At 42.3% G+C, this 22,534-nt stretch overlaps 2 protein-coding genes across 2 annotated transcripts; both read right to left on the bottom strand.

The window, feature by feature from the left end:
* Nucleotides 1-9,099: 9,099 nt before the first annotated feature.
* On the bottom strand, nucleotides 9,100-10,041 carry LOC123777129 (olfactory receptor 4D2-like). Its single transcript, XM_045773621.2, has one exon. The coding sequence runs from the start codon at nucleotides 10,039-10,041 to the stop codon at nucleotides 9,100-9,102; it is 942 nt and encodes a 313-aa protein (XP_045629577.1).
* An 11,252-nt stretch (nucleotides 10,042-21,293) lies between these two features.
* LOC123777076 (olfactory receptor 4D1-like) lies at nucleotides 21,294-22,229 on the bottom strand. Its single transcript, XM_045773533.2, has one exon. It carries the CDS (start codon nucleotides 22,227-22,229, stop codon nucleotides 21,294-21,296), a length of 936 nt encoding a protein of 311 aa, XP_045629489.2.
* Between the last annotated feature and the right edge of the window lie 305 nt (nucleotides 22,230-22,534).

The following is a 22,534-nucleotide window of genomic DNA, read 5'->3' as shown; positions in this document are numbered from 1 at the left end:
ATCCCAGGGCAGAGAAGAAAGGAAAATGTTGCAGGAATAGAAATGGAAATTGATGAAGAACTAAAGGAAGATGAAGAGGGAGGGAGAGGGAGGAACACAGCAGGTGAAGGAAGGGGAGATGGGAAGGTGGAGAGCAGGGGAGGGAGAGAACGGACCAAAGCTGGAGAAGGAGGTGATGGAGGAGGAGAGACGGAGGGGGACAGGGTTTCGGGTGGGGTGGCCTCAGTCTCCCATCCTCTCTCACCTGCCTGTGCAGCCCTTTATCTGCTAGAGATCTTTCTGTTCTGATCTCCCACATCCATTTGCTTTCCCTCCAGTTCACCTTCCGCACAGCTGTCCTGGAGACCTTTCTCAGTGCGACCTCACGCCTCCCTCAAGTTCTTACGGTGCCGCACAGTAGCTAGCGGTCCTTAGGAGCCAAACACTTCGTAGACCCTGTTACAGTGGAAACACCTACCTGCATATGTGCAAACAGCATTCACACAGCGTGTCAGATGGGCTGTGGGCTGTCAAAACAAAGCCTCCGCCTGCCTTTCTAATCAGGATCTCTGCCTCCGAGGACCACTGTTCTTAAATGGATTGTAGTTTCTTAACCCTGCCCCCTATTTGCTCATTTCCATGTTTGTGTCCTAGAATTCTGTTAGCTACCTTCTCTGCCTCAGAAAATACTCACTTGGACCTCACCCTGTCTGGCACTCGTTTCGCCCATTCTCTCCTGCAGAACTAATTCCCATTTCTTGGGCTTCTAGTAAAATTTTAAGAACACCTCGGTTGTAGGTTTATCATCATTTATTTGTTCCATCTTCTCCTGTAACCAACTGCATTGTAATTTCCATATCTTAGTAACCCCAGAACTTGGAACAGCAGCTCTGATGTGGCACGTGCTCAATAAACGTTGTCAAATTAATGTAGCAATTAGGTAATTAAGGGATGACTGATTGGCTCAGTAGCTTGAGTGTCTGCCTTCAGCTCAGGTTGTGATCCCAGGGTCCTGGGTTGGAGCCCCATGTCGGGCTCCCTGCTCGGTGGGGAGCCTGCTTGTCCCTCTCCCTCTGCTTGCTGCTCCCCCTGCTTATGCTGTCTCTCTCCCTCTCTGTCAAATAAATAAATAAGATCTTTTAAAAATTAGGTAATTGATTATGTGGAGAGTTTTTGAATAATGTTACTTATCCCCTGCCCCTACCTCATAGGGCCAGTTCTATGCCCAGTTGCTAAAATTGCTGGGTTTTACACGTAACCTGAAGCCGCTGTTTTAACAGCGCATTCCTCCTGAATTACTTCCCGAGGCTCTCCTCACACTTTAGTCACCGTCAAGTCTGTCGCCTATTTATTCTGCCCACCAGCAGGTGTTTTCAAGAGCCAAATTATTGCTGACCTATTGGCAGGTGAGGGGACCCTCAGTCACCTCACATGCACCCTTGTGGGCATGACCCCGGGGAAGAGGGCATATCCTCAGGGAGAAGCTATTGGATGGGCTCAGGAAGCAGAGCTGGAATGATTCCCACTGGGGGCAAGGGAGCAATGGGAGTCGTTAAAAAGTTGCTAAGTCTTTCAAAACACTATTGGAGAGGTCTGCCTTGAGGGCAAAATACAAACAAACAGAAACGCTACCAAGGACATTGAAAATTGTAGAGATTCATGAAATATAGGATTAGGAGGCCAAGATGAGAAAGGACAAGATCTCTTCAAAAGAAGTCAAATTTCTGGGATTTTTGGAGGGACCCATTTCAGAGACTGGAGCATGCATGAGAATCACCTGCAGGGCATGTTGAAACTCAGAAACCCCACATGGAATTTTGATTTAGTAAGTCTTCAGTGGCACCTGAGAACTTGCATTTCTAACAAGTTTTCAGATGATGCTGATGCTGCTTCCCTGGGACCCCAGTTTGAGAATCACTTCAAGTTTGTCGGCACAGGGCGTGGACAGTTCTCTCTCACAGCATCACCAATACCACTGGTTTGATATCTCACTTCAAAGAGGAAACAGCTCTATCAAGGGAATGATCAAAGGGTAAAGGGCTGAGCCACTAGCCATGTTTGGGAAAAGCTTCCCAGAGGAGGTGACATTTGAACAAAGGGGTGGCTCATGCATGTGGGCAGAGCTATGTTTCTGGCAGGAAGAACAGAGGCCCAGAGACTAAATGGCACAGCATACACTCCAGGAACCCCGAGTGCCTCAGCAGGGCCAGGGCACAGGGCAAGTGGGGGGCGGGGGGGATGAGGGTGGAGAGGAGGCAGGGATCAGACTCTGGAGAGCTTTGAGAAACCAAGTTAATGACTTTAGATTTTATCCTATAGGACATGAGAAGCCAGTGGAGGACATGAGCAGGAGAGTGACCTACAGATAAAGGCCTTCCTGGCCACAGTAGGAGGGGAAATGGGAGGGTGAGGAGAATAGACAGAGAGGGAGCCACTCCTTTGTTTCTCCACACCCCATCTTGTTTCAGAAAAGACTTAATGAGGGCAGTTACGGGCCTGTAACTTTACCTATGTCCTTGACTCATCCCATCCCTGCTTCAAAAACCCTTAAAGATGTGGAAGGTGAAGAGAAGAGAGGAGAAGGGAAAGGAGATGGGAGATAAGAAAAGAAAGGGGAGGATAAAAAGGTAATTCAGAAAAACCAGGGAGTCAAAGCCAATGAGCCAGCTGGGACCCACGGCCCAATGATATCAAGATACTGTTTCAGTGATTCTGAGATGCTCTTGGCCTTTCCATCATGAGCCAAGAAGGACTCCATGGCTTCAATCATCGTGTGTGTCCTCACACACTCTCATTCAAAGGCTGGAGGTGAGGAAAGCGGTGGCGGCAGTTTCTTTCTCCTGCATCTCTTGCCTTTAATCATGGAGGAAAAATCTTTCTGAGAAGCTCCCCAGCAAACATATTTTTTGTTTTATTTGTCATTTCTGGATCACTTGAACATGTAAGTACTCCTAGCTTTTAAGTGTTCTGGCAACGTGAACATCTAGGTTAGGGGATAAGCAAGGGAGAAGTGGTTGGGGATGGCTGTTGGGTAGGCCCCCAAGAGCAATGCTATGTTCTTACAAAGCACTTGGGAACAAGAATGAACATAATGGGCCAGAGGCAAGAGAATCTTGACAATGCTGCAAAGTTTCTCTTAAATAAGAAAATTCATAATAGTGGAGGTCACAAGCTCAAATGTGAGTAACGTAAATGAGAGAGGGAGGTCAGGTAGGAATCTCTCTCTCCAAAGAAGTACTGAGGCTCATCACCCACTGTCCCCCAGTGCAAAATTCCAACATCTGGGCCAAAGAAAAGAAATTAAGTGTTTTTTTCTTTAGAGAAAAAACTTCAGAAAAGTAGACCTTTATGTGTTAACTTGGGGGTCCTTCAGCAAATAGCCGCTTCCCGCCTGAACCCCTGAAGTGAAGTCTAAAAGCTTTACCTCCTCGTAGAGGTAGCAACTAACATTGTATTGCCTTACTCTTAAGTGCAGTTGAACAAATTTCACCAGGGGTCTGAGGAAGATCACCAACACGAAGAGCAAATACAAACTAAACAGAAAAATGAATGAGAAGAAAACCGATGGGGGAAACAGAAGAAAACTTTAAAAAAAAAATCCCCTGTTTATATAATTAGCATCCTTCGAGAGAAGCAAGAAGTTATAATAGCCATAAAATAAGAACAGGACGGAGTGGACGAAAGTCACAGAACAAAAAAGAGCTCTCAGAAATTAAAATATGTTGACAGAGACGTGAAAACTATAATAGAGGAATTGGAAAATCGAGTTGAGAGAATCACTTCTGAATATAGACTAAAAACATTGTCTGAAGAGGGCATCCACAGGATGGGATCCAATGTGGGTTGTCGGAGTCTAGGTGTTTCCTCCTGGCAGCTGCCCATTGTGGACATCCAAGCAAGATGAACAGAATGTCCCCACAGGGAGATGGCTCAGTGTGGGAGGTCAAAGCTTCAAAGGGACGAGAAGTGTGTTCGTGCAGAGGTGCAGTCTGACATCAGGTGTTGGAGACCCAGCAGGACGAGGAGGGTGTCCACGCGGGGGATGTTGGGATGTGAGGTTTCGGAGCACAGGTAGGGTAAGAAAGCTGCCTGAGTGGGGGGCTGGCCTGCAGTGTGATACCAAAGCCCAAGTGGAGTGAGGAAATGGAACTAGTGTGGAAGATTGGTTGTATAGAGGGAGATGAATTAAATAAGTTAGTAAATTAAGGATAAAGTGATGTCAGAGAAAATGGCGGAGTGAAGAACTCCAAGGGCCCATCCCTCTACAGAAACACTGAAAAGATCTATATCTATATCTATATCTATATCTATATCTATATCTATATCTATATCTATATCTATATCTATCTATCTATCTATCTATATATATATATATAGAGAGAGAGAGAGAGAGAGAGAGAATAGAATTGAGAGTCCAGGAATAAATCCATACATTTACGGTCAATTGATTTTCAAAAGACTCTTCAATGGGGAAAAAATAGTCTTTTCAACAAATGGTGCTGGGACAAGTGGATATCCACAGGAAAAGAAAAAAGTCAGAATACTACCCCAGACCATATACAAAAATTAACTCAATATGGATCAAAGATCTAAACTAAAGGTATAAAACTTTTAGAAGAAAACTAGAGTAAATCTTCATGACCTTGGATATAGTAATGAGCACGCCCAGCACCAAGATAGTGACTCCTAAAGGCCATTGATCAGCAAAAGGAAGCAGGACTATTTAGGGAAATGCATGATTCCAGAACTGGAACAGGGAAATACAACATAAGCATGGGCATGTCCCTGGGCCAGGAAGTAAGGATGTGATCAAAGAAGGAAAAGAACATAGAAGCCAGCTAGGAAAGACTCCAACCGGCCAAATCTGGGGCAAATTAGTAATAGATTATAACAACTGATTTAAAAAAGGAAAATACAAGCCCACACAGATATAAATAAACAAAAGAATAAACTGGAAGTCTCAAAGTACCTACCCACAAAATATTAACTATTTTTTAAGAGAAAATGATAAGGGAGATGAGAAGCCTAACAAGTGAAAAGTGATGGGACGACAGTAATGGGACAGAGCGAAATCACTCGCACCTCATAAGTTGCAATAAGAACACAGCATGACTTCTGGGATGTCCCTGAAAAAGTCACTGAAATGCATCACTTGAGTCTAATCACCATGAAACATCAGAAAAATCCAAATTAAGGGACGTTCTACAAAATCACTGGCCTGTAATCTTTTCGAAAGTTCTAAGATAACTAAACTCAAGGAGAAGCTCTTCCAGATTCAAGGAGCCTAAAAAGAAATGACAACTAAACGCAACATGCGATTTTGAACCAGATTCTCTTTCCATTCAACTTTACTGGGACATTTAGCAAAACTTGAATAGAGGCTGAAGATTGGATTCTGGCAATGTATTGTTACGGCATTAATGTTAATGACTGTATGGCGGTATCATAGGAAATGTCTTTGTAGAAAATGCATATTTAAGTATTAAGGAATGGTGGGCATCATGTTGGCTATTTATGCTCAAGCCTTCGGGAAATAAAGCCCTTTATACCACACTGGCAACTTCTCTGTAAGTTTGAGAATTTTCAAGAAGTTAAAAATTTTTTTAATATTTATTTATTTTAGAGACAGAGTAATGCGCTCATGAGTAGGGGAAGGGACAGAAGGAGAGGGAGAGAAGCAGACTCCCTGCTGAGCAGGGAGCCCAACGGGTGACTCGATCACGTGACTCCAAAATCATGACCTGAGCCTAAATCAAGAGTCGGTTGCTTAATCCACTGAGCCACCCAGGCGCCCCCCCCTCACCAATTTTAAGTTGAAAACATGATCAAATTGAAGTAAAAGAAATATGTAGACTATCTTTCTGTCCTCTGGGTAAGAAACAATTTTTAAAAATTAAATATCAGTAAGAGTTAATATTAAAATGAAAGACTGATACACCTGACTACATTAAAATTAACACCACATATAGAGAAGACAGACCACAAGCTGTGAGAAGACAGTGCAATGACATAACTGACAATAGATCAGTAACCAAATGATAGGAGAATTCTTAAATTCACTAGAAAAAGTCAAGAGAAAAATTAACAAAAGGCATTCACGGGAAAAATGAATGCAATAAAAACATGGAAAGAAACATTAGGGAGGAGAGAAATGCAAATTTCTACAGACTACAGAGAAATATTTTTTACCCACTAAACTGGCAAAAATTAAGAGTTCTGACAATATCAACTGTTAGAAAAATGTGAATTGATGGGATCACTTGACACTGCTTATGAACATGTGACTGGGCACAACAATTTTGGGAAACAATTTGGCACTATTTTATAAAGTTATCTCTTTGGAGATCTCAAAACTTGCAATCCCATTATAAGATACATAACCCATAGCTCCTCAACCAGGCAATTGGAGACAAAGAGCACTGCTGTCAAAAGCAAAAAAACCCAAACAAACAAACAAACAAAAAAAACCCAAAAAACAAAAACCGAAAAAAACCAACAAACCTGGAAATAACCCAAATAAGCTTAAAAATATACTGTTGAGTGAAAAAAAAGCAAATCCCAGACTATTATGTATATTAGGATATTTTCATAATGTTCAAAATAAGCAAAACAAAACAATATACTGATTATGTAAAAATGTGATAAAAGTGTTTTTATAAGCAAGTGGATGGTAAATGTAAAATTCAGGAAAATGGTTTCATAGGAGAAGAGCGAGTGAATGTGAGGAAAAGGACCCTCTGGGTAGGTATCAGTTACTGGTAACTTCTATTTCTTGAATCAAGTAGTCTTTATGGGAGCGTTCATAATGTTATAATGCTTTATAACTTACATGTATTTTACACATAATCTCTTGTTTGTAACAATTATTACACTACACTGAAAATGTAAAGAGGAAACATTCTGAACATTCATGACATTTTCAAATTTGAAAATAAAATAAAAGCATCGAAAAAAGACTAGAAGAAAAAATAGTTACATGGTTTGCCCAATGTTATGTCACACTTTTTTTTATTTGGTTCTTGTAATAAATGTGGAGGCTTGGAGGTCAGATATTAATTTAAGCAAGTTTATTGAAGAAGAAGCCATGAGGCCAAGAGAGGCCAAGTGAATCATCCCAGGTCATCATCAGTTTGATAAGTGGTGGGTTAGGGCTTCTCATTTAAAGACTAAGCTTGAACTCTTGTGCTGTTTCCAACAATCCAGACTCACATCAAAACAGAGCATTGGAAAAAGAGGTCAAAATACAGCCAGTAGACACCAGTTAGAATGGCAAAAATTGACAAGGCAAGAAACAAAAAATGTTGGAGAGGATGTGGAGAAAGGGGATCCCCCTTACATTGTTGGTGGGAATGCAAGTTGGTACAGCCACTTCGGAAAACAGTGTGGAGGTCCCTTAAAAAGTTAAAAATTGAGCTACCTTATGATCCAGCAATTGCACTACTGGGTATTTATCCCAAAGATACAGACGTAGTGAAGAGAAGGGCCATACGCACCCCAATGTTCATAGCAGCATTGTCCACAATAGATAAATCGTGGAAGGAGCTGAGATGCCCTTCAACAGATGACTGGATTAAGAAGATGTGGTCCATATATACAAAGGAATATTACTCAGCCATCAAAAAGAACGATTTCTCAACATTTACAGCAACATAGACGGGACTGGAGGAGATAATGCTAAGTGAAATAAGTCAAGCAGAGAAAGACAATTATCATATGGTTTCACTCATTTATGGAACATAAGAAGTAGGAAGATGGGTAGGAGAAGGATGGGAAGAATGAAGGGAGGGTAAACAGAAGGGGGAATGAACCATGAGAGACTATGGACTCTGGGAAACAAACTGAGGGCTTCAGAGGGGAGGGGGTGGGGGAATGGGATAGGCTGGTGATGGGTATTAAGGAGGGCACGTATTGCATGGTGCACTGGGTGTTATACACAAGTAATGAATCATGGAACTTTACATCAAAAACTAGGGATGCACTGTATGGTGACTAACTTAATATAATAAAAAATTATTATAAAAAATACAGCTAGTAGATAGCTCTTATGGAGAAATGGTATCATCATAACAGAAAACTATCCACCAAGAAGGCAAAAATAGAGTGTGGCTTTCCAGAATGCTTCCATGAGACTATATCTTACTGTCACAACAGTTCAAATCATCCATCACGAATGAAAATAAGAATATTTTTTTGAAGACACGTCCCTGAATTTATGTTCACTCTCTGTTCTCTGTTTCACTATTGGGCATGTTGCATGGCCCTCTGGAGCTCAGTCCCCACCCTCTCCAGGCCTCCCTCACGGCACTGAGGAATTGCCACCAAACACTTCCAAAACACTACCCATCTGATGAGAGAAGAGATGTCAGGGAGAATGATAACAATGACAGTAATCCTTGCCTGGGTTCTATGTAAGGTTTATAAAATATTCTACGTGTTTTGGAATCTCACAACAAACCTGTGAGATGATTGGGACAGATATTGCTCTATGCCAGTGTGGTGAGGAAGAATCCATGAGTTCCAGAGAGGCCAGGTAGCTGCTCCAAGGTCACCGTTCTGGGAACAAATAGGTCAGGGGCTCCCAGCTGAGGGCTAAGGCGTCAAGGCCTGTGCTTTCTCTAACACTCTGGACACCGACCAAAAGTGGCTGGGAAAACACATAAACTAGAACTGCTCTCACCGGGGAAACAGCCTGCTCACAAGAGGAAACCATCCACCGAGAAGAAGAAAAGAAGGGTGTGGCTTTCCAGAGCCGTGAGAACACTTCTCATTGTAGCAGGAGTTTCAGAACTTCAGCATAAACCTAGACCACCAAAGACGACTTTTTCCCTTTGCCTAAAAATCTGAATCAGTCGCTTAGTTTCAAAATCACTCATTTTATTTTTCTGATAGGCTCCATGCCCAGAGTGGAGACCAACACAGAGCTTGAACTCATGACCCTAAGATCAAGACCTCAGCTGAGATCGAGTCAGATGCTTAACTGACTGAGTCACCCAGGTGCCCAAAACTCAGTCACTTCTATGATGACCTCCACAACATATCCACACGCTATGAAGTCAGCAGATACAGTAGCTTTCCCTCCAGTTTACAAATGGAAAACGAAGCCAAGGAGAAGTGACCTACTCATTCTCGCTCCCTTTTACAAACCAGCCGGCGCCTCCCTAGTCTCTTCACTGCTGCCTGCACCTCCTGGTTCCTCAGGGTGTAGATCATGGGGTTGAGCATGGGGGTCATGACCGTGTGGCCGATGGACACAGCCTTGTCCATGGAGAAGGGGGTGAAGGGCCGGGCATAGAGGTAAATGCTTGGAATGAAAACCATAGACACGACGATGATGTGGGTGGTGCAGGTGGAAGCTGCCTTCCTCCTTGCCTGCCCAGAGTGGGACCTCAGCATCACCAGGATGACTGAGTAGGAGGCCAGGAGGAGAAAGAACCAGATGACATCCAGCATTCCACTGTTGAAGATCATGAGGCTCTCCAGGAGGGAGGTGTCAGTGCAGGCGAGTCTCAGCACTTGTGGGACATCACAGTAGAAGTTGTCCAGGACATTGGGGCCACAGAAAGGCAATGTGAGCATCAGAGCTAGTTGGTAAATGGAATGCACGAAACCTACCACCCAGGCTGTCACCACCAGCCCCACGCAATGCTGAGTGTTCATGATGGTGACATAGTGGAGGGGCCGGGAGATGGCAACAAGGCGGTCATAGGCCATCACCGAGAGGAAGAAGACCATGGCGCCTCCCAAAAAGTGGAAGAAGAAGAGCTGGGCCATGCAGCCCTGGTAAGAGATGGTCTTCTTCTCAGAGAGGAAGTCTACCAGCATCTTTGGGGCAGTGACAGAGGAGAAGCAGAGGTCTAAGACAGCCAGATTGCGGAGCAGAAAGTACATGGGTGTGTGAAGCCGAGAGTCTGAGGTCACCGTGACCATGATGAGGAGGTTTCCCACGACAGTGGTTGTGTAGACAAACAGAAACACCGGAAACAGGAAAAACTGGAGCTCTCGAGTCTCTGAGAACCCCAAAAAGACAAACTCTGATACCCACGTGAGGTTTTTTGGCTCCATGGCATCTTCTCCATACTCCTAAAGCAAGGGAATCATAGGTACAGAAGCAAGAAGCCACTTTTAGTGCTCGGGGCTCAAACTGAGTTGTCCAGGTCTAGATGGTGGATACTCATGTGCAGATCATATCACCAGGAGCTGATTATTAATGGGTTTGTCTATGGACAGTTGACAAGCTGCGCTGTAATATACATTCATAAGATATCTTAAAGCCATACAGAGACATATGCATCCTGCCTTTCAAACACTCTGTTGGAGTCCAACACACCAGCAGTCAAATTCAGGGCTTCTGGTTACTTGAGATTAGACCTTGATTAAGCTACTTAATCTCTTTGAGTCTGTTTCCAGTCCTGTAAGATAGGAATAAACACATCTTTATAGAATTGTCTAGGGCATGAAATAAAATAACGCATCAAGTTCCTAGAACAGTACTTGGAAATAAATCACTCTGGTAATCACTTCTGGGTATTCTCCTCCTCTAAGACATCTTCCCTTCTTCCAGTCTCAAATAAACTTTTCTAGCAATCATTTTTCATGTGACATGTAACACATCCTCGTGTTAATGGGCTTTTCCTGTGACTATGTTTTTCCTCCACAATTTAACTGAAAGCTGCCAGAGGCAGAGACATGGATCTTTATTTGTGCCCCACAGTGCCCATCTTGGTGGACGGTCCATGCTCCAAAATCAGGTGGCGTTGATGCTGAGCTGGCAAAGAGCTGTGGGGTGCAGCCACTTACCTGGAGAGGCCTGGAAAGATATGAAGTGTGTTATGAGACAAGAGAAAGGCCACACAAGAGAGAGACTCTGGTTTAAGAAATAGATGATGAATATTGCCTGATGGGGACTCTGAGAGCTCTACTGAAAGGAACAAGAAGTTTAGAAGATGTTTCTGATACAAGGGAAGAAGACAAAGGAAGATGTTGAAACCAGAGCCTAGAAACAGACAAAGGAAGCAAGGTGGGAGAGGAAGAGAAAGGGGGAGGGAGGAAGAGAGCAGGTGAATGAAGGGGAAATGGGAAGGTGGTGGGGGAGGAGGGAATGGGGCAAAGCTGGAGAAGGAGGTGGAGGGGGAGAGATAGAAGGGGACGGGTTAGGGGTGGGGGGCCTCCCCACTCCTCCTGCCCTGTCTCAGTCCCATCCTCTCTCACGTGCCTACTGTGGTCCATCATGGGTTAAGGGTCAGGTTCATCTCATCCTTTGCCTTCCATTTACTTCCACTGCAGGCCGGTTCTGTAAGACCGTCAATGAGACCTTTCTAAGCTCATAGCTGATCAGGTTTCTCTCTCATTAGAATCGTCCAGTGACTGTCTAGTGCCCCTGGCTTATAACTCAAACTCTTTGAATCTGCCTACCTTGCTTTGTGGATTTATACAGGGTGAAGCACATGCTTACCTATGTGCATGCATCTCCCTCTCAGCATGTCACACAAGGCTATAAAACGTAGCCTTCACCTACCTTTGTAATCAGTATCCCTGTCACCCGGGAACCGATTGCCATTCAAGAAATTCATAGCTTCTCACATGTGCCATATGCTCGGTTATTTCCTTGGTAGCCTTGGTAATGAGTTCTGTTCTGAAATGCCCCCTACCACCTTCTCACCCTACAAGGACTGGGATATCACCTGCTCTGTGGCTCCTCCCCCTATCTCTCCCAGGCAGAATTAATCCCTTCTTTCTCTGGGTTCCAATAAGGTTTTATAACTAGCTCCATTAGAGCATTTTCCAGCTTCTTCTCTTGTCCCTCTTAACTAGACTGTGAATTCAGTAACGTAACAGCTCCAGCACCTCGAACAGCAACACTGACTGAGCAGTTGCTCCACACGTGTTTGCTAACTTAATGTATTAGAAGGTAATTCTGTGTCCTTGTTTTCACATCTAGGTGGGGAGTTTGTGGTGTGTTTCCTCATGCTCTGCTCTCAGCAGCCTCCATACCGCTTGGCTGTTAAAAGCCTAGGTTTTCACATGACCTGAGGCATCTGTTTTCAACATCATATTTGCCCTGAACTCCTTCCCAAGACTCTCCTCACACTTCAGACTTACTACCATCCAGTCTATGTCACTTGTTTATTCTCCCCACATTCTAGTAAGTGTTTCTGGGTCCTTCTTGCGGCTGATTTTTCTACAGGGGAGAAAACCTTGGTGTCTCACCTTCCTCCAGCCCAGAATGGGAGAATGGCTTCAGGTCTCACATCATCTTGGGTAGCCCCTTCCTGCAGCATCAGTTCCCTGGCCACTGCCCACATGTCACCTACGACAGTGGGGCTGACCCTAGGGAAAAAGGGCATGTCCTCAGGGACACACTATTGGACTGGGTTTGGCTCTAGAAACACAGCTGGCCCGATTCCCCTCCAATTCCCGATTCCCACTGGAGGCAAGGGAACAATGGGAATTGTTAAAAAGTTTCTAAATATCTCAAAAACACTCCCTCAGAAGTCTTCCTTAGGGGCCAAAGTACCAAGGACACTGAAAACTTTAGAGATTTGCAGGGTATGGGATTTTCCGGCTGCAATCTAATAGGACAAGAGTCTTTTCCAAATACACAAACTCCGGGAGTTTTAGACAACCCCATTTGTTAGACCAGTGATTCTTAACCTTAGAAGAATCACCTGGGAGCTTGTGAAGACTGAGTAGTGTGTCCCCAGCCCCAGACTTTCTCATTCAGTTGGTCAATAATAGGGCCAAGAATCTGCATTTGGAGCAAGTTCTCAGATAATGCTGATGGTCCTCTTTCTGGGCCACACATTCAGCACCACTGACTGTTCTTTCTCCGGTGGGTGCACTAGAATCACCAAGCTAACTGGTTTGATTTCTTTCTTCCTTCTTCTCCTTCTCCTACTTCTTCCTTTTCTCCTTTTCCTCCTACTTTTAAACTTAATTGATCTCTATTTAGAGAAATTCAGAGGTTGGATATGTTTCTATACTACAATGGAAACTTATGAAAAATCTTATTCTTTATTTGACCACCCAGACCCTCCAGTTGATTTACCTTCCATATCCAGGTTTACTCACATTATCTATAAAATGCTAGAATTACTTAAATTTTTATTTAAATTCAATTAATTATGATATAGTGTACTGTGAGTTTCAGAGGTAGCGTTTAGTGATTCATCAGTTGCATATGACACCCAGTGCTCATTACATCAAGAGCCTCCTTCATGCCCATCACCCAATTAACCCTATGGTTTGTCTCCATTTCTGATTTCATCTTATTTTATTTTTGCCTCTCTTCTCCTATGATCATCATTTTTGTTTCTTAAATTCCACATATGAATGAGATCATATGATAACTGTCTTTCTCTGATTGACTTATTTCACTTAGCATTATACTCTCTAGTTCCATCCATGTCATTGCAAATGGTAAGATTTTGTTTTTTAATGTCTGAGTAATATTCCATTGTATTAAAACGGCAGCATTTTTCTATGTGAATTATTTCTGCTTCTAACACGAGGGTTCCTATAAGAAACGCCTATAATCACTCATTATGAGAACTTGATCAAAACCCAAATTGACTGTCTTTGTAAGCTTGATATGCTGTAGAGCCTGATTTCGTAGACCTCCCTGATCTACACAGCATTTCCAGATTGGTCTAAATTCTCTCATTGTGCATGTTTACACTTGGCCAAATTAAGTTTCTGCCTCTGGCAGATAAGAATACAATATGAAGATCTCCCACAAACAGGGGATGTGGGGTAAAAAACAAACCAACCACCAACTCTTCTTTAGAGCTTCGGTCCCTTTCAAAATTTAATCACGTGGATCCAATTGGCCTCCACTGATTCTGGGGAAGGGGACAGGACTTGCACATTTCATTGACTATCATGTGGGGGATTTTGAGTTCTGGTTCGGACTCAGCTTTCACTAAGAGAAAGCTAATGTGTTTCAGTTAATATATTTCCCCTGTCAAGGCACATAGGGGCCTGTAGAACGTCCACCAAACCTCATCTCTTCACTGCATCCACTAACCAACATAATGAATTCCAAAGACGAGAAGGGCAGGAGGAGAGGGTTCATGCTAAAGACCCAGGCAAGGAAAACTGAACTGAGAAAATGATTTTGCTATGTGCTATATATCTAAGAAAATAAATATTTGTCAGGCTTAGCTATTGTTACCACTTCAGACTTAATGCAGGCAGGATACATCCAGAAGCAACTTCATTTATATTCATTTATACTCTCCTTGAGGGTGCCCAGCATCGCTGATAATCAATAATTCTCCCATTACGATGGTCGGTTTTATATGTCAACTCGACTAGTCTATAGTTCCCAGTTATTCAATCAAACACTAATGTAGGTGTTGCTGTGAAGGTACTTCACAGATGTGATTGCTGTCTATAATCAGTAGATTTCAAGTAGAAGAGAAGTTCCTAGATAAGCTGGATGTGCCTGATTCGATGAGTTGAAAAGCCTTGAGGGCAGGACCGAGGTTCCCTTGAAGAAGGTGACCTTCTTTACTGAGGCTTCAGCTTGTGCAGAGTCCCTGCCTGCCTCTCCTGACCCCTGTCCTGTGCATTTCTACTGGCCCCGGGGATCAGTCTCACAATCATGTAAGCCAAGTCCTTGCAATAAATCTCTTAATAGGCATATGTTAGATGTATCCAACTGGTCCTGTTGCTGTGGTGGAACTCGGACTGATACACCACCTTTTATGGATCCAATGTAAAGTAAACATCTTAGGCAACGTTGACTGAGGTCTTTTCCTCCTCACACCTCAGTCATCCCTGAACTTGATTATAAATCCAACTGGAATGGCAAGCTCTACAGATTAATAAGGCTGAGACATGAAGTATTCTCCGAGCCAGAATCAAACGATCACTGAGCATGCCAGATAGAGAAGGTGAATCACTATGAGGTGCACCTGGAAGTCATGTACCACGTGCATCAGTTGAGTAGAGTTACACTCAAATAAAAAATTGTTTTAATCTGCTATCCCTGAAATAATTTACAGCCTTCCATCCGCAACTTCTCAGAGAGCTGTTTTCACTAATCCTGTATAAACAAAATGACAAAAGACTTTCATCTTCTCCCCATTGAGAATGATATTCACTGTAGGTTTTTCATAGGTGGTTTTTATGAAATTGAGAAATGTACCCTCCATCCCTTCATCTGAAGGGTTTTAATCAGGAAAAGATGCTGTATTTTGTCAAATGCTTTTTCTGCATCAATTGAGAGGATCATATGGTTCTTGACTCTTTTCTTGTTGATATGATCTATCACACTGATCAATTTGTGAATGTTGAACCACCCTTGCATCCCAGGAATGAATCCCACTTGGTCATGATGGATAATCCTTTTAATGTACTGTTGGATCCTATTAGCTAGGATCTTGTTGAGAATTTTGGCATCCATATTCATCAAGGATATCGGTCTGTAATTCTCCTTTTTGATGGGGTCTTTGCCTGGTTTGGGGATCAAGGTAATACTGGCCTCATAGAATGAGTTTGGTAGTTTTCCTTCTGTTTCTATTTTTTGAAACAGCTTCAGGAGAATAGGTATTATTTCTTCTGTTTGGTAGACTTCCCCAGGGAGTCCGTCAGGCCCTGGACTCTTGTTTTGGGGGAGGTTTTTGAACACTGCTTCAATCTCTTCATAATTAATCAGTCTGTTTAAATAATCAATTTCCCTTAAGATCAGGAACATGACAAGGATGCCCACTCCTGCCATTATTATTCAACATAGTACTAGAAGTCCTTGCAACAGCAATCAGACAACAAAAGGGATAAAATGTATCTAAATCGGCAAAGAAGTCAAACTATCTCTCTTTGCAAATGACATGCTATTCTATATGGAAAATCCAAAAGATTCCACCCCCAAATTACTAGAACTTATAGAGCAATTCAGTAATGTGACCGGATACAAAATCAATGCTCAGAAATCAGTTGCATTTCTATACACGAACAATGAGACTGAAGAAAGAGAAATTAGGGAATCGATTCCATTTACAATAGCGCCAAAAATCATACGTTATCTCGGAGTTAACTTAACCAGTGAGGTAAAGGACCTATATTCTAGAAACTACAAATCACTCCTGAAAGACTGAAGAAGACACAAAAATATGGAAAAAATATTCCATGCTCATGGATTGGAAGAATAAACATAGTTAAAATGTCTATGCTACCCAGAGCAATCTACACTTTCAATCCCATCCCGATCAAAATACCAATGACATTTTTCAAAGACCTGGAACAAACAGCCCTTAAATTTGTGCGGAACCAGAAAAGGCCCCCAATCACCAAGGAATTGTTGAAAAGGAAAAACAAAGCTGGGGGCATCACGTTGCTGGATTTCAAGCTATACTACAAAGCTGTGATCACAAAGACAGCATGGTACTGGCACAAAAACAGACACATAGACCAATGGAACAGAATAGAGAACCCAGAAATGGACCCTCAGCTCTTTGGGCAACTAATCTTTGACAAAGCAGGAAAAACATCCAGTCTCTTCAATAAATGGTGCTGGGAAAATTGGACAGCTATATGCAAAAGAATGAAACTTGACCACTCTCTCACACCATATACAGAGATAAACTCCAAATGGATGAAAGACCTCAATGTGAGACAGAAATCAATCAAAATCACAGAGGAGAACATAGGCTGCAACCTCTTTGACATCGGCCACAGCAACTTTTTTCATGACACATCTCTAAAGGCAAGAAAAACAAAAGAAAAAATGAACTTGCGGGACTCCATCAAGATAAAAACTTCTGCACAGCCAAGGAAACAGTCAAAAAAACAAAGAGGCAGCCCACGGAATGGGAGAAGATATTTGCAAATGACACTACAGATAAAAGACTAGTATCCAAGATCTACAAAGAACTTCTCAAACTCAATACACGAGAAACAAATAATCAAATCAAAAAATGGGCAGAAGATATGAACAGACACTTTTCCAATGAAGACATACAAATGGCTAATAGACACATGAAAAACTGTTCAAAATCACTAGCCATCAGGGAAATTCAAATCAAAACCATATTGAGATACCACCTTACGCCAGTTAGAATGGCAAAAATTGACAAGGCAAGAAACAACAAATGTTGGAGAGGATGTGGAGAAAGGGGATCCCTCTTACACTGTTGGTGGGAATGCAAGTTGGTACAGCCACTTTGAAAAACAGCATGGAGGTCCCTTAAAAAGTTAAAAATTGAGCTACCCTATGATCCAGCAATTGCACTACTGGGTATTTACCCCAAAGATACAGACGTAGTGAAGAGAAGGGCCATATGCACCCCCAATGTTCATAGCAGCATTGTCCACAATAGCTAAGCTGTGGAAGGAGCCGAGATGCCCCTCAACAGATGACTGGATTAAGAAGATGTGGTCCATATATACAAAGGAATATTACTCAGCCATCAGAAAGAATGATTACCCAACATTTGCAGCAACATGGATGGGACTGGAGGAGATTATGCTAAGTGAAATAAGTCAAGCAGAGAAAGACAATTATCTTTATGGTTTCACTCATTTATGGAACATAAGAAATAGCAGGAAGATGGGTAGGAGAAGGAAGGGAAGAATGAATGGGGGGATAAACAGAAGGGGGAATGAACCATGAGAGACTATGCACTCTGGGAAACAAACTGAGGGCTTCGGGGGGGGTGTGTGTGCCTGGGATAGGCCGGTGATTGGGTATTAAGGAGGGCACATATTGCATGGTGCACTGGGTGTTATACGCAAATAATGAGTCATGGAACTTTACATCAAAAACTAAGGATATACTGTATGGTGACTAACATAACATAATAAAAAATTATTATTAAAAAAACCCCCCAAAACCCAAAAAAGACAAAAGAGCATTACTTGACTAGACTTGATTGTTTAGACCCTAAAGAATCTTGGTTTAATTTAAAAGTAAAAGTTTCAACTTATATTACAAAGCTCAAGTAATCAAAGCAATATGGAACTGGCACAAAAATTAGACACATACACCAATGGAACAGAATAGAAAACCCAGAACTAAATCCACAATTATATGGTCACTTAATCTTTGACAAAGCAGGAAGGACTATCCAATGGGAAAAAGACAGTCTCTTTAACAAATGGTGTTGGGAAAACCGGACAGCTACATGCAAAAGAATGAAGCTAGACCACTTTCTTACTCCATACACAGAAACAAACTTGAAGTGGATTAAAAACCTAAATGTAAGACCTGAAACCATAAAAATTCTACAAAAGAGCACAGTCAGTAATGTCTCTGACATCAGCCATAGCAACATTTTTGTAGATATGTCTCCTGAGGCAAGGGAAATAAAAACAAAAATAAACTATAGGACTACATCAAAATAAAAAGCTTCTGTACAGTGAAGGAAACAATCAACAACACTAAAAGACGACCTACTGAATGGGAGAAGATATCTGCAAATGACATGTCAACAAAGAGGTAGTATTCAAAAGATGTAAAGAACGTATACAGTCAAGAGCAGAAAAACAAATCATCCAATTTAAAAATGGGCAGAAGACATGAACACACATTTCCCCAAAGAAGACATTCTCCAATGGCCAACAGACCCATGAAAAGACACTCACCATTGGGCATCATCAGGGAAACTTAAATCAAAACCACAATGAGATATCACCTCACAGCTGTCAGAATCGCTATAATCAAAAACACAAGAAATTACAAGAGCTGCTGACGATGTGGAAAAAAAGGAACCCTTATGCACTTGGGTGGGAATGCACACTGGTGCAGCGACTGTGGAAAACAGTATGGAGGCTCCTCTAAAAATTAAAAATAAAACTACTCCATGAGCCAGTATTGCACTATTCCATATTTACCCAAAGACTAGGACGACACTACTTGAAAGGATGTGTGTGCCCATATGCATACAGAGGCATCATTTACTACAGCCAAATTATGGACACAACACAAGTGTCCACCAACAGATGACTGGATAAAGAAGATGTGGTATATATACAATGAAATATTATTCAGCCATATAAAAGAATGAAATCTTGCCATGTGCAACAACATGGATAGGTCTAGAGAATATATATAATGCTAAGTGACAAAAGTCAGAAAAACAAGTATCATATCATTTCACTCATTGGAATTTAAGAAATAAAACAAATGAACAAAGGGGGAAAAAAGAGATGAACCAAAAAATAGATGCTTAACTATAGAGAACAAACAGATTGTGACCACAGGGGAGGTGAGTGGGCGGATGGGTAAAATAGGTGAAGGAGATTAAGAGTCCACCTACCCTGATGAGCACTGAGTAATAGATGGAAATGTTGGATCACTATATTGTACACCTGAAATTAATTTAACACTGTACATTAACAGTACGTACTGGAATTAAAATTTAAGAAAAAGTATTGATGGGAAGTCAAAAATAATTGTGAATGGGAATGTGTGGAGGAACTAACAGTAAGTGAATACCTACTATATGCCAAGTACTCTACTAGAATTTTCACTTACACCCCTGACCCACACAACATTGTGAGCAACTGTGTAAATTTTATAGCTAAAGAAGTAGAGATTCAATGACATTCAAGAGGATAGCAACCAGCAGTAGCTATACTGGATAGAGTGCCCCGGCGGCAAATTCTGTTAGTGTCTCACTATACAATTTAAGACATCACCAGAAGATGGGGAACGTTTTCAATTTAAGAGATCTTATGAACAGCTTCTTTTCAATTTTTTCTCCACAGTCTTTATAATGAAAGACATTGTACCACCCCATTTAGGGTTAATAAATTTAGATCTGAGTCACATTTACATCACAAACATAGTATAACTTCAGTAAGAGATGTCTTAAATTCTCAAGGATATAACTGTGTTCACCAAAAAGGGATATCTCTCAACAAATTCACTTTAGAGTTGAGTACCTCATGTTATGGAATGTTCACATGTAAGATATGTCTGAAGAAATGTCTCCCATGTCTTTCCCTTAGGTAGTTACTTCTATGCTACCATCCCTAAAACTGATGTACTGAGTCACATAAAAATTTTTTTTCAAAAATTAAAAAAGAGACTCAAGATAACATTTTTAAAAAGATTTTATTTATTTATTTTTGAGAGAAAATAGAGGGAGGGAAAGAGGGAGAAGGAGGGAGGGAATCTCAAACAGACTCCCCACTGAGCCTGGAGCCCACTGGAGGGCTCAACCTCACAACCCATGAGATCATGACCTGAGCCAAAACCAGGAGTCCGACGCTTAACTGACTGAGACACCCAGGCGCCCCTCAAGACAACTTTTTAAAAAAAGTGAACCAGTAAGTGACTTCTAGTCATTTACAAATGGAATCAATAGATTGAAAGGACACAGGAAAATTGACAACCATCAGTGAATGCAAAGACATAGCTCAATGAAGTTACAGAACTCCAGAGATAAAGAAGAATAAAAGCAGGGAGCAGAAAAGACTGTGATTGTTCCAGAGTTAAGATGAGATTGTTCACCTGCCATCACAGATATTATCCACAGCTGAGGAACTCTCCAGGATTTCCCTTGTGTTTGTGGGAAACCTTGAGTTTCACATCCCACCCATAGCCTTCCCTCTAAACTTGGAGTCAGAGGAACCAAGTCCTACCCAAGCTCTGCCACACTCTTGCTGTTCACTAGTGAGCAAGTCACTTCTCTTTGAGTTGTCTCATTTGTTAAAGTGTTTAATATAAAATAATATATCCACTGTCCATTTTATGAGGGTGAGATAAAAGTGAGAAAGTGCCTAACACAATACCTGACACAGGAGTAGGTCCAGAGAAGTATTTTTTTTTAAGATTTTATTTATTTATTTAACAGAGAGAGACAGAGCGAGAGAGGGAACACAAGCACTGGGAGTGGGAGAGGGAGAAGCAGGCTTCCCGCTGAGCAGGGAGCCCTATGTGGGGCTCAATTCCAGGACCTGGGATCACGACCTGAGCCGAAGGCAGACGCTTAATGACTGAGCCACCCAGGCGCCCCCAGAGAAGTGTTCATTTAATTTCAAGTGTCAAACTGAGGGTTTCAAATGGGAGGGGGAAGGGGGATGGGCTAGCCCGGTGATGAGTATTAAGGAGGGCACGTATTGCATGGAGCACTGGGTGTTATATGCAAACAATGTATCATGGAACACTACATCAAAAACTAATGATGTACTGTATGGTGACTATTGTATCATAATAAAAAATAAAATAATAAAATAAAATAAAATAAAAATAGAACACAAAAAAAATAATTTCAAATGTCACACTTTATAAATACTTCCTTCCACTTTTCAAATGGGAAATCAAAAGTTCAGAGGGAAAACTTGTCACTTAAAGTCAAGATATTTTAAGTTCACTCACTGTTACATATCACAAGGCGCTTGCCTAATCTCTTCATGGCTGCCTGCATCTCCTGATTCCTCAGGGTGTAGATCATGGGGTTGAGCATGGGGGTCATGACTGTTTGGCTGATGGACACAGCCTTGTCCATGGGGAAGGGGGTGAAGGGCCGGGAGTAGATATAGATACAGGGAATGAAGATCATAGACACCACAATGATGTGGGTGGTACAGGTGGAAGCTGCCTTCTTCCTTGCCTGCCCTGAGTGGGACCTCAGCATCACCAGGATGACCGTGTAAGACACCAGAAGAAGAAAGAACCAGATGAGGACCAGCATTCCACTGTTGGAGATCATGAGGAGCTCCAGGAGGGAGGTGTCAGTGCAGGCGAGTCTCAGCACTTGTGGGACATCACAGTAGAAGTTGTCCAGGACATTGGGGCCACAGTAAGGCAATGGGAGCATCAGAGCCAGCTGGACAATGGAATGAACAAATCCCCCTACCCAAGTGGCCACCACCAACCCCACACACAATCGAGTGTTCATGATGGTGACATAGTGGAGGGGCCGGGAGATGGCTATGTAGCGGTCATAGGCCATCACTGAAAGGAAGAAGACAGTCCCGCCTCCCAAGAAGTGAAAGAAAAAGATCTGGGCCATGCAGCCTTCGTAGGAGATGGTCTTCTTCTCAGAGAGGAAGTCTACCAGCATCCTTGGGGCAGTGACAGAGGAGAAGCAGAGATCTAAGACAGCCAGATTGCGGAGCAGAAAGTACATGGGTGTGTGGAGCCGGGTGTCTGAGGTCACTGTGGCCATGATGAGGAGGTTTCCCACGACAGTGGTGGTGTAGACAAACAGGAACACCAGAAACAGGAAAAGCTGGAGCTCTCGAGTCTCTGAGAACCCCAAAAAGACAAACTCTGATACCCACGTGAAGTTTTTTGGTTCCATGGCATCTTCTCCGTACTCCTAAAGAAAGGGAATCATAGGTACAGATGCATGAAGTCACTTTTAGTGCTCGGGCTCAAACTGAGTTGTCCAGGTCCAGATGGTGGATCCTCATGTGCAGACCATACTACCAGGTGCTGATTAATTGGACTTGTCTCTGGACAGTTGACAAGTTGGTGCTGTAATATACATTCACAAGATATCTTAAAGCCATACAGAGACATATGTAACCTGCCTTTTCAAAGATTCCGTGTGATCCAGTTTGGGGAAACAGTTGGAGTCCAACACACCAGCAGTCAAATTCAGGG

The sequence above is a fragment of the Ursus americanus genome, chromosome 23, assembly GCF_024610735.1.
Source record: "Ursus americanus isolate L20-20 chromosome 23, mUrsAme1.1.p, whole genome shotgun sequence".
NCBI lineage: Eukaryota > Metazoa > Chordata > Mammalia > Carnivora > Ursidae > Ursus > Ursus americanus.
This window is presented reverse-complemented; position numbering and strand designations above follow the sequence as displayed.